Source organism: Portunus trituberculatus, chromosome 16, assembly GCF_017591435.1.
Source record: "Portunus trituberculatus isolate SZX2019 chromosome 16, ASM1759143v1, whole genome shotgun sequence".
NCBI lineage: Eukaryota > Metazoa > Arthropoda > Malacostraca > Decapoda > Portunidae > Portunus > Portunus trituberculatus.
The window spans coordinates 5,431,216-5,443,715 of record NC_059270.1 but is presented as its reverse complement, the minus strand read 5'-3'; the positions used below and the strand labels follow the sequence as shown (position 1 = coordinate 5,443,715).

Here is a 12,500-nt window from a genome sequence, read left to right as displayed (position 1 = left end):
TGAAGTGTTTCTTAGGAAGGCAATGTGAGGGTTGGAGGGGATTGCAGCACGTGTTGGGATGTCAAAGTGTCACTGAAGGCGTCGGCATCGGCTTGGCGGCGTCACCCACTGCTCCCCTTTACTTCCAGCCGCCACCGCTGCCGCCGCCGCCGCGCTGCTGGCCGCTGCTTGGCATATTCATGGTGGCGTTGCGCTAACAGAAGTATAGAAAGCACAGGGACGCCTCGCCTTGCCAACCAGCCCTGTATGTAGGCAAAGGTCGCGGCCATGTGTGTCACTTGTTGCCATGCTGCCCTGCTGACCCCCTTTTTTTTTTTTTTTACTTATACCATGTGGGCTTTTCAAGGGAATTTATGGGCTAAAGGGGTTACTGTTCAGGGTACCTCCTATCTGAAAGCCCACCCGCTAGGAAACCGTTGCCCCGAGTGAGGAAGCCCAACCTACACTCAAATTGTGGACAGGATTCCAACCCGTGCGCTTGGAGACCTTCGGACCCAGGCGGTCATCTACTGCCAAAACCCGTACCCGATTCAAGACCAAGATCACCAGGGAGAAGTGCTGGTCATTTCTACCGCTGCGACATACACACACACACACACACACACACACACACACACACACACACACACACACACACACACACACACACACACACACACACACACACACACACACACACACACACACACACACACCCCGGCCGGGTGGAGATATTTGGGTGTGTCTCCTTTCACGTGTAGCTCCTGTTCACCTAGCAGTGAGTAGGTACGGGATGTAAATCGAGGAGTTGTGACCTTGTTGTCCCGGTGTGTGGTGTGTGCCTGGTCTCAGGCCTATCCGAAGATCGGAAATAATGAGCTCTGAGCTCGTTCCGTAGGGTAACGTCTGGCTGTCTCGTCAGAGACTGCAGCAGATCAAACAGTGAAACACACACACACACACATACACACACACACCGCGTAGTGTAGTGGTTAGCACGCTCGACTCACAATTGAGAGGCCCGGGTTCGAGTCCCGGTAAGCGGCGAGGCAAATGGGCAAGCCTCTTAATGTGTGGCCCCTGTTCACCTAGCAGTAAATAGGTACGGGATGTAACTCGAGGGGTTGTGGCCTCGCTTTCCCGGTGTGTGTTGTGTGTTGATATGGTCTCAGTCCTACACGAAGACCGGTCTATGAGCTCTGAGCTCGCTCCGTAATGGGGAAGACTGGCTGGGTGACCAGCAGGCGACCGAGGTGAATTACACACACACACACACACACACACACACACACACACACACACACATTAATTGGGTCATCATGGCAGTCATCAATCAGGTGGAAAGGGGCCAGGCAGCAATAAAGTCAGGGTAAGAGTGAGTAGCTGCAACAAGTGCCTCTCGATGCCGCCACGTATTGGCGAGCAATGTCCCGCACCGTGACCGTCTGGCGGCGGGAATGTCTTGCCGATAGTGTCGCTCCTGGTACTTCCAGAAACTGGCGTCTGGTGGCCGTGTGAATGTCGGGATCACGCGTCACCGCTCTGTATATTTTGCAAAGACTTCTTTTTTATGATGCAACGAGATTAGTGGGGAGGTGTGGATGGCGCGGAAGGGGCATGATGTAATTCCACGCAGAGATCTTGCACGGCAATGACGTAATTTTCCCTCTTTAGCTACGATTTATCCCTCCACTTTCCCGGCAGCAGGTTAAAGGCAACCCTCCCTCCTCCAGCCTCGCCAGGCCATGTTCACAGCTATCGTGGAGGTGAATGAGGTGTTGCAGCAGCCAGAACGTGTCCTTTGCTGAGCCTTGATGCTCGTTCCTTCTCAGGGGGGAAGGAGGAGAGGACGTGGAGAGGCAAGCGGCGGCAACACAACCCTCCAGCCAGTCGGTCATCTCTCCTGGTGCCTGGTCGATAAGTGGTACCTGGCAGCGGGGGGAGGCGACCCTTCATCGCTTGGATGTCACACTCCTCGCCCGCCTCAGGAACAAAGGTTACGGAGACGTAGACAAGCGCAGCGGCACAGCGCATCTTGCCATGTGTCTCTCACCCACACCTTTGAACGATCCTCCCTGTCTCTATTACAAAATACATGGCGTGCAGCATGGATTAGCCTGTCCTGTGCTCCCTCCTTCCCTCATCTCTCATCCCTACCCACACATGGAGGGGGTGGAAACTTTTGACGCGTGAAGCTAGGCACTTAGCTGTTCGTTTCGCCACCATGCTGCAATCGAGTCACGCTGTCGAAACTTTCGTGAAACCATGAATAGTAAAGTGAATTCTTGTTTGATGTCAGAATAAGCAGTTTGAAGATCTGGACTGAGAGACACGCCGGTCAGACCCAGTCTATTACTTGCTGTGCTGGAGTAGGAGAGAGTGGTGGTGGTGGTGGTGGTGGTGGCTGTCTTGCTCTCACATCCCCTTGGCAGCAGCGTGAGGAGGTTTGCTGCTGCTGCTGCTGCTGCTTCTGCTGCTGTTGCCTGCCTGACTGCCTGCCTGAGAGGGTAGCGGGACGTGGGCCGGCACTCCGTACTGAAGGGAAGACGACAAAAGGCTGCATGTGCTGCACTGAATTGTCACAGTAAATCCAAGCACGCCTCGCTGTTTCCTTTCGAGCTTCCCATCTCCGCGCACTGCACTTCAAACACAACAAACTGCTGCCTGACTCGTACATCAGCGATTCTTGCATGGATGAATTTTCCTCTTTCAAAATCGAGATCGTAAAGCACAAACCACGCTGCCTCACTCACGCCCAGCTTCTCCCTGGTGGGTCTCAAACATTCATCCCATATCTACGAAAACTTCCTCCCCCACTCCCCAGACATTCATCGCCTTACCTGACTGCCACTTAAACACTTAATCTCCATCCCAACATTCCCTCCCTCACTATCTGTCCCACATTGAACATTTGAACATTTCCTCCCCAATCCTGTTACTCCCTCCCTTACTCGTTACACCATGAACATTGCTTCCTCCTGCAAATTCTAGCCCAACAGTTGTTTCTCTCCTTCCCTGTTTGATAAGCTATAACTCAAGTCCAGCCCAACCTGATATGAACAATCTACAGCAATAGTTCGGTCAGTATTTTATTATTAGGAAATGGAACTATCATATATATCAGAGAAGGCAAAGTGTCCACCAGGGTAAAGGCTTAGCGGGAAATTTGTCAGAGGGGAAAAATCAGAGAGAAAAATGTATTGCAGGAAATGTGAGTACGATCCAAACCATCCTGGTGCGTCCTGAAAAAGTAAATGGTGGCAGCGATGGGATAGATTGCCAGAAAGACATGAGACCATATTTTAAAATGCTTTTCTGCCTCCCAGCTGCTTGATTCAGTTGAATTTATATTGGTTTTAAGCCCTTGAGTACCATGACGCGTTTCCATATTCTTTCTGTTTACTATTTGGTGATTTTACACAGCTCCGGAAGTTTAGGTGGGGATTTAAATAGTAAAGACTGTGGTCATTAATCATCTGACCTCCATATACCCTTCTTAATGTCAATAAAATGGTCTAATCGTACATAAATCTCAAGGTAAAAATATATCCCAGTATTGAAGAGATTAATTCTAGTATTGACAGATTAAAAAAACTTTCTACACCATTGACAGGGAAACTCCTTTGAGAACCTGACTTATTATCTATTTGGTCTCTGAAAACAGTCATGATAAGGGAGTAAAGTGTTTCCAAATGCGGGATTAGTGACAAGTTCCGCGTTCATGTGACAGAGAAGCTACGGGTGACACGAGAGGTTACCATGAGAACAAAGGAACGTTAGAGAAATTACAAGGAATTGGCTCTGTATAAAATATGTCTATCTAAAACTACATGTTATTCTTGTCCTTGAATTTACGTGATCTCTTAAAGTTTCCTATTAACTCAGCACTAACAGCGTTGATTACACTGAGGGTGTTCCAGTCATCTAGCACTATCTGTCAGTTAATTTTTCCTCTCTCTCTCTCTCTCTCTCTCTCTCTCTCTCTCTCTCTCTCTCTCTCTCTCTCTCTCTCTCTCTCTCTCTCTCTCTCTCTCTCTCTCTCTCTCTCTCTCTCTCTCTCTCTCTCTCTCTCTCTCTCTCTCTCTCTCTCTCTCTCTCTCTCTCTCTCTCTCTCTCTCTCTCTCAACACCTATCCAGATTAATAACCCTTAAAGACATATCTACATCATTTTATTGCGTTCAACTATCACTCAACAAAAATAAATAGAGAAAAATAAAACCAAGTAAAACACGTCGATCAGATTCACTCTCGCTATTGTAACACTACGTGACTACATAACAACAGTGACGACTTGATGACACACGCTCTGAACTCGTGTTGCAGCGAGAGTGGAGGAAGGGAGGCTAACACACTGCAGAGGGCTACCGGGTTACAGAAAATTAGCATGGTGGTGGTGGTGGTGGTGGTGGTGCGTAGCGTGTGGCTTGTCTAAAGGTGTGATTTCCCTGTCTCAGTTAAGAAATGTTCATTAAAAAAACGAGTAAGTGTCTTGCATTTTGTACTTAATATATATTCAGGCGCAAATTTTTATGTGTAATGTTCGCATGAGAGAGAGAGAGAGAGAGAGAGAGAGAGAGAGAGAGAGAGAGAGAGAGAGAGAGAGAGAGAGAGAGAAACAAGGGCAGAAATGACGTCAGTGTGAGAATAGACGCAAGGGAGTAAATATTAAGAGTAAGGAGGAGGAGGACGAAGGGGAAGAAGAGAGCAAGGGAGAGAAAGTGGGGAAAGAGAGAGAGAGAAGGCGTCATTGTCTACGCTTGAGAGAGAGAGAGAGAGAGAGAGAGAGAGAGAGAGAGAGAGAGAGAGAGAGAGAGAGAGAGAGAGTTTTGTTCTCATGGGAAATTTTAAGTTTTAAGAAATACATAAGTCATGTTGTGGTGGTGGTGGTGATGGTGGTGGTGATGGTGGTGGTGATGGTGGTGGTGATGGGTTTAGTATTGTTGTTGGTGTTGGTGTTGTTGTTTTCTTCTTCATTTTGTCATCATCTTTTCTTCTTTTCTTCTTATTTTTTTCCTTCGTTTCTTCTTTTTTTCTTTTTCTTCTTTTTTTCTACTTATTATTATTTTCTTTTCTCCTCTTCTTCCTCCTCCTCCTCTCCTCCTCCTCCTCCTCCTCCTCCTCCTCCTCCTCCTCCTCCTCCTCCTCCTCCTCCTCCTCCTTCTTCTCCTTCTTTCTTCTTCTTCTTCTTCTTCTTCTTCTTCTTCTTCTTCTTCTTCTTCTTTTACTTTCTTCTTCTTCTTCTTCTTCTTCTTCTTCTTCTTCTTCTTCTTCTTCTTCTTCTTCTTCTTCTTCTTCTTCTTCTTCTTCTTCTTAACAAGGTCTTCAGTGTCTTTTGCTGTTTGAACTTCCTTTATGTTCCTTTGTATTCCTCTTTCTCCTCCTCCTCCTCCTCCTCCTCCTCCTCCTCCTCCTCCTCTCCTCTTTACACCACCATAACCACCACCACCACCACCAGCACTCCAAGACTTACCCACTATACTCCCTCCAACAAGCGACAAGGAAAGGTAATTCAGACCCCATCCACTCTCCTAGCGCCGCCTCCGCACTGACCACTACTGGAGTTGGCGCCTTGTTAAACTTCCACTCCCTTCCACAACTCCTCTTCGTTCTGCCTCTTGGCCAACCCACGTGCCGCTGTCCCCTTGCTGTTCCCTTCCCCTATTCCTTTCCGATGCCTCACACTCAAAGACGTCCAATCCGGTGCCACAAATGCGTAATCTTCTCGTCACGTCTGGGAGCTTCATATTCATAACACCTCCTGCTCTCTATCTCTCCATGTATTACTCCATTTCTCTCTTTTTCTCTCAATACGACGATTTTCAAAGGCTAGTGATAATAACTCTGGTTTTCAAGCGTGTTTTTCCTCTCGATAACGTAAAAATACTATTAATCTATTATCAGAACCATAGAAAATAATTAAAAACCACTCATGTCACTTGAACAAGATACATAGAGCCTTTTGAACGTAGTAGCTAAGGTATGGGAATTGTGGAAGTGGTTCAGAATGTGGTCCTATAGTAGTTACGTCTGGAAACCTTAATCTGCTGAGGAGCTCCACCACAAGCCGCTACATATTCGTATCTCCAGCCTCCTGAAACGCGTTGACCGCAGCCTACCAGCCACCAGCCACCAGCCAGCTAGAGCCCGCACCCAAGCCGCCCCTCAGAAAGGAGATATATATTCCACTCTATTCTGGCTTAAGTACCGCAGAGTCCCCCTTGCTGCCTGAGAGGGGAATGGCAGCAGGAGCAAGAAGAGGAGGAGGAGGAGGAGGTGGAGATGGAGAGGAATAAGAAAAAAATATGAAGATAATGATGATAATGATGAAAGAAATGAAAGGAGGAGAAAAAAGAGTATGTTGGTTATGATGGAAGAAAGGGGAGAAGAGGAAGAGAGGAAGAGAAGGAGTAAAAGAAAGATGAGGAGTAGGAGGAGTAATAAAAAAGGAAATAGAAGAGAGGAGGAGAAGCAGAAAAGAAAGATGAGAAGTAGGAAGAGTAATAAAAAGAAGATAGAAGAGAGGAGGCAGCAGCAATGATGGTAATAATGAAAGGAGAAGAAAAAAAAGATAATGATAGTGATGATGATGATGGAAGAAAGGGAGGAAGAGGAAGGGAGAAGAAGGAGAAGAAAAAGAAAGATGAGGAGTAAAAGGAGGTAGAAGAGCAATAATAATGAAAGAAATGAAAAGAAAAGAAAAAATATTATAATAATGATGAATATGATGAGAGAAACAGAAGAAGAGGAAGAGAGGAGGAGGAGGAGGAAGAGAAAGAGAAAGATAGGAGGAACAATAAGAAAAGAGGTAGAAGAGGAGAGGCAGGAGAAAGAGACAAGGAGGAAGAGGAGGAACGAAAAAAAGGAGAATAAAAGGAGGGGAATGAGGAAGCAGCATTCCACGCCTTCCTCCTGGCCTCCGTTATGGACGCCGCATGTCATGGAGCTGGGGAAGGGCGCAGGGAGGAGGGCTCGCCACCACCAACCCGCCACACCACCTCGACGCCGCCAGCATCTCTGCACCGCGCTACCCTGCGACCTGCATTGTACAGTGCCAAAGTTACCTTGCGCAGTCAGCCAGTGGTCATAAGAACGTTAAACAATAAGGAAGAAGTTATTAAGCCTACAGATTTTAGCTCCCTTATGAAATGTACCTGTTTGTTTCCATTATTTATATCCGTGAGTTTCTTTACTCTTTTTAGCATCTTTAATGCCATTACGCGTTTCTTTTTCTTGTTCTGCTTACTATCTGGTGATTTGATAAAGCTTCAGAAACTTATATGGGCATGAAAATAGTGAAGACTCTCGCTTTTAATCTTCTGACCTCCAGAGACCCTTCCTAATGTCAATAAAATCGTCTTATTCTACACAAAACTCAAGGTAGAAATGTGTCCCATTACTGAAGGGGTTAACGTTCCTTAATGACAACTCTAATGGATTGGTGACTGAGTTTATACCATTCTGCCAGTTTTGTTGAGAACCATTTTCTTTCTATTGTGTTTTTACTTCTAAGTTGAATCGAGTTTGGACCGATTGCTTGTTATATCCTGTGTGTTAACTGACTGTAGGAATTCTGCGTTCTTCCCTTTCTCATTTGAAGACTTTTATCTCTATTAATATTTTGTGCATTCTTGTATTTCTGGCGCTTTTTTTTTTAACTTGTTTTCATATTCTGCTATTTTTTCGATCACCAAGTTGACTGTCTAGTTACTTCTACTTTTCAACACTGTTACATCAGCTCAGCTTGATATTATGTTCTGTATGATAAGTTTATTTAACCCCTTCAATACTGAGACAAATTTTTACCTTGAGTTTATGGTGTCATTAAACGATTTTATTTACATTAGGAAGAATCTATGGAGGTCAGAAAATTAATGACCACACTCTTCACTATTTCAATCCCCACATACGTAAGTTTCTGAAGCTGTATAAGATCACCAAATAGTAAGCAGAATTGATATGGAAATTCGTTCTGGTACTGAAGAGATTAAGGATTACAATAGACGTTATCAAACATATAGTCAAGCTTTGAAGAAGACGCACCTTAATTTTTGATGAGTAAAAATTGCCGAGGGTTGCTGAGAAATAAAAGCAGACAAGGGGTTAAACTGATGCCATTCCTAGTCCTCCAAAACCAAGGTGTGCTCACTCCAGCCACTCTCATCCCAAAGGCGTTCATGCGTGAATGTGGTTTCGTGAATTACTCCCCATAGAAATTTACTGGTACGTGCTGTGATTACTCTCTCTACCTGGGTATTAATTGCAAACCAGTTCTCTCTCTCTCTCTCTCTCTCTCTCTCTCTCTCTCTCTCTCTCTCTCTCTCTCTCTCTCTCTCTCTCTCTCTCTCTCTCGTATTATTATTATTATTATTATTGTTATTATTATTATTATTATTATTATTATTATTATTATTATTATTATTATTATTATTACTATTATTGGTATCAGTAGTAGTAGTAGTAGTAGTAGTAGTAGTAGTAGTAATAATAATAGTAATAGTAGTAGTAGTAGTGATAGTAGTAGTAGTAATAGTGATAGTTGTTGTAGTAATAGTAGAAGTAGTAGTAGCAGTAGTAGTAGTAGTAGTAGTAGTAGTAGCAGCAGTAGTAATAGCAGTAGTAGGAGTCATACGAGCCTTGAAAAACCTTACCTCCTCAATCTACTGTACAAAAAAAAGTGCATCAATAGGACGTGAATGTGTATACCTACCCTCCTTACTTTTTACACCCTCCTTAGCCACCAGCCTTCCTACCTACTTACACGTACTGCCTCTCCCATTTACTTATACTTACCTTACTACGTACATACCCTCCTATTTTCATTTCTAATCTACTTACATTTCTTACTTTACCTGTACGCCTAATTCCTACATGAGCCAAACTATACTCAACACACGTATAAACACAAGTAGACCATAATAATACAGCCGACAGTGCACAAAATGGCTGATAATCTTAATCCTTAGCACACATCAGTACCTTACAAATGCGTCCCTCTTCTGGCTTCACCGTATCTCCTTAGCATGCCTCCTTCCTTGCAATTCACTTCACGCATCCTTCTTTACTTTACATGTACTGAGGAAAACATACACTCGTGTCCACATTGAAAGAAGTGTACCGCTTTAAGAGTAAATAATTAAGTAAGAGCGGTTGAGGTAACTAAAGGAGACTTACGGGAAATCTACTAAAGGGTTATGAACGGTATTATAAGGGAAAAATAAGGGATTCAAAGAGGCTAAGGGAAATTTTATCAAAGGTTCGGCGGATTCAAAAGGAAGTTGGAATGGGAAGGAAGAAAGTGAGTTAAAACTGTGAAATTGAAGGTTAATGGGATGCCACGAGAGAGAGAGAGAGAGAGAGAGAGAGAGAGAGAGAGAGAGAGAAACCTGAAACATATTCTACTTCATTTTCTTCTTCCTAGTTCCTTTTCCTTTCCTGATTGTTTCTGCCTTTCTTTTATTTCCTTTTTTCTTTCTTTCTTTCTTTCTCTTTCTTTCTTTTTCTCTTCCTCTTCTTCTTTTTCATTTTTCCTTTCTCTCCTCTTTTATTTCTTCATCTCTTGCTCCTCCTCCTGCTCGTTTTTTTTTTCTGTTCCTTTGTACCTTTCTCTCTCTCTCTCTCTCTCTCTCTCTCTCTCTCTCTCTCTCTCTCTCTCTCTCTCTCTCTCTCTCTCTCTCTCTCTCTGAGCCGGTACATTAATCACAGGTGGACTGGACTCAGGTAAACCCACAATTAATTACCTGGACGGATATTTAAAGTTTAAATGAATCTCATCCGCCAGGTGACGAGAGAGAGAGAGAGAGAGAGAGAGAGAGAGAGAGAGAGAGAGAGACTATTATCTGACGGAATCATTTAATTAAACACTTTTCTTCCCCAGACTTGCCCCTTCACTGATATTAATGGAGGGAAAGAGGGGAGGGAAGAAGGGAGGGAGGGAGGGAGAGAAGAGGAGGGAAAGGGAGGGGGGGAGGGAGGGAAAGACGGCGGAACGGTTACATACAGTCTTATTGAGAAAAGTTAATAAGTAGAAGGAAGGAACATGAGAGAGAGAGAGAGAGAGAGAGAGAGAGAGAGAGAGAGAGAGAGAGAGAGAGAGAGAGAGAGAGAGAGAGAGAGAGAGACTGAATAACTGACTGACACACCTACTGACTTATAAATTACAAAAAGGTATATTAAATGTATAAATATATGAATAATAGATAGATGAATGTAGAGTTCTAATTATCTGTGTGTGTGTGTGTGTGTGTGTGTGTGTGTGTGTGTGTGTGTGTGTGTGTGTGTGTGTGTGTGTGTGTGTGTACCTGGAAAATATAGAAACCACTTCAAGCATTTCCCTCCTCCTCCTCTTCCTCCTCCTCCTCCTCCTCCTCCTCCTCCTCCTCCTCCTCCTCCTCCTCCTCCTCCTCCTCCTCCTCCTCCTCCTCCTCCTTCCTCCTCCTCCTCCTCCTCCATGCAAGTCAGTAAGGGTGAAGTAAAGGGCATTGAAGGAGGAGAGGGCAAATGGAGGAAAGAGGGAGGGAAGGAGGAGGAAGGAGGAAGGAGGGAAGGAGGAAGGGAAGGAGGGAAGGGGAGGGGGAAAGGAAGGAAGAGGGTCAAGGTAGAGGGAAAGAGAGTTAGTAAATGTTGTTTTCCTTTTTTATTGTTGTGTTTTATGTGCAAATTTATGTATTAGATTTCCTCTCTCTCTCTCTCTCTCTCTCTCTCTCTCTCTCTCTCTCTCTCTCTCTCTCTCTCTCTATCTCTATCTCTCTCTCTCGAGGAAATGTTACAGCTTATGACTAATTTTATTGTTGTTTTCTCTCCCTCCCTCCCTCCATCCTTCCTTTCCTCCCTCCTTCCCTCCATCCATCCTTCCTTTCCTCTATATCTCTATCGTATCTTTCACCATCTTTATTCTCTCCCTCCCCTTCTTCCTCCTCCTCACATTCCACCTCCTCTTCCGTTTCTCCTTTCTCCCTCCTTTTCTTTATTTTTTTCTTTATTCCCTCTGTCTCTGTGTCTCTCCTTTCATCTTCTTCTTCTTCTTTTCTCTCTCTCTCTCTCTCTCTCTCTCTCTCTCTCTCTCTCTCTCTCTCTCTCTCTCTCTCTCTCTCTCTCTCTCTCTCTCTCTCTCTCTCTCTCTCTCTCTCTCTCTCTCTCTCTCTCTCTCTCTCTCTCTCTCTCTCTCTCTCTCTCTCTCTACACGTCTTTGGTCAATTCACTTCTTCCCCTCTATCTCCTTTCATTCCCCTCTTCTTCTTCTCTATCCCTCTTCTTCCTTCCATACACCTATTCTTTACGTATCCTTCCCCAATTTTTCCTCCTCTTTCATGTGCTCCCTCCCTTTTCCATCTATATTCCTTCCTTGCCTTACCTATCTCATCCTCGTTTATCCTTCCCCTCCCTTCCCCTCCCTCTCTCTCCCCTCACAGGCTAGCGTACCTGGACTCGCTCGGTCACCTGCACCACCTCGCCTCCACTCATCTGCTCCACTCAGGTAAGCAGACAGTGCACCAAAAACAAAGGCCAACACGGCAAGGGGAGGAACAAACACTTGGATGGATAAATTGTGTGTGATGTGTTGGTGAATACATACAGGGATGGACAGATGAATTGGTATTGATGAATTGATAGAAGCATTAAAATAAGTTAGGTTAGGGTATGTTAGGTTAGGAGACGTTAGTTTAGGTTAGGTTAGGTAAGGTTTCATTAAGTTAACCCCTTCAGTGCCATGGCGCATTTTCATATTCGTTCTGGTTACTATTTGGTGGTTTTAAACAGCTTCAGAAACTTATGTGAAGACTGTGGTGGCCATTAATCTTCTGCCCTCCATAGACCCTTATTAATGTCAATAAAATGGTCTAATGGTACACAAAACTCAAGGTAAAAATGTCTCCCAGTATTGAAGGGGTTAATCTAGGTTAGGTTAAGGTAGGGTAAATAAGTATACGCCAAGTAGGGTAAGCTAGGATAGGTTATGCTCAATGAAGGTGCTGGTTAACTAAAATACAACTGGTTGTTCAGAAACTTCACTCGTAAAGCATTTAAGTTTATAAGTAAGAGGAAATCCAAAGGCAGATATGGAGTTTCAGAATTTGATAGTGAAAGGGATGAAAGATTGAGGACACTGGTTAACTCATGCATTAGGGAGGTGGACTGAGTGGGCGTCGTGTGTGGAGAGCTGGCGAGGAGGGGGAACCAAGCACTTATGAAGATCAGGAAAGCAATTAGCGCGAAGAAAGAATGATAATGAAACAAATGAGTGTGAAACTAATGAATAAAAGAGACAAAGACACGTGAGAAGACAATAAATAGATAAATGAGTAACCAAATAGATGAATAGGTTGATAAATGAAAGTAGGTAAACATGTAGAAGATATTAAGGATAGTAAGGAAAATAATAGGAAAATCAAATAGAAAATTGATGAATAAGCAGAAAATGTAAAGGTAACGTAAACAAAGAAGCAAACAATGAAATAAGCACTTAAATACGTAATAGATCGTGATGCAAAAAAAAAATAAAATAAAATGAAAAAAAATGTAG

At 44.1% G+C, this 12,500-nt stretch overlaps 1 protein-coding gene across 1 annotated transcript in view; it reads left to right on the top strand.

Annotated features, from left to right (window-relative positions):
- LOC123504635 overlaps positions 1 to 12,500 on the top strand; it is a 383,953-nt gene that overhangs the window by 216,799 nt on the left and 154,654 nt on the right. Inside the window, 1 exon segment of the mRNA XM_045255348.1 lies at positions 11,389 to 11,453. Within this exon segment, the coding sequence (XP_045111283.1) occupies positions 11,389 to 11,453 (65 nt within the window).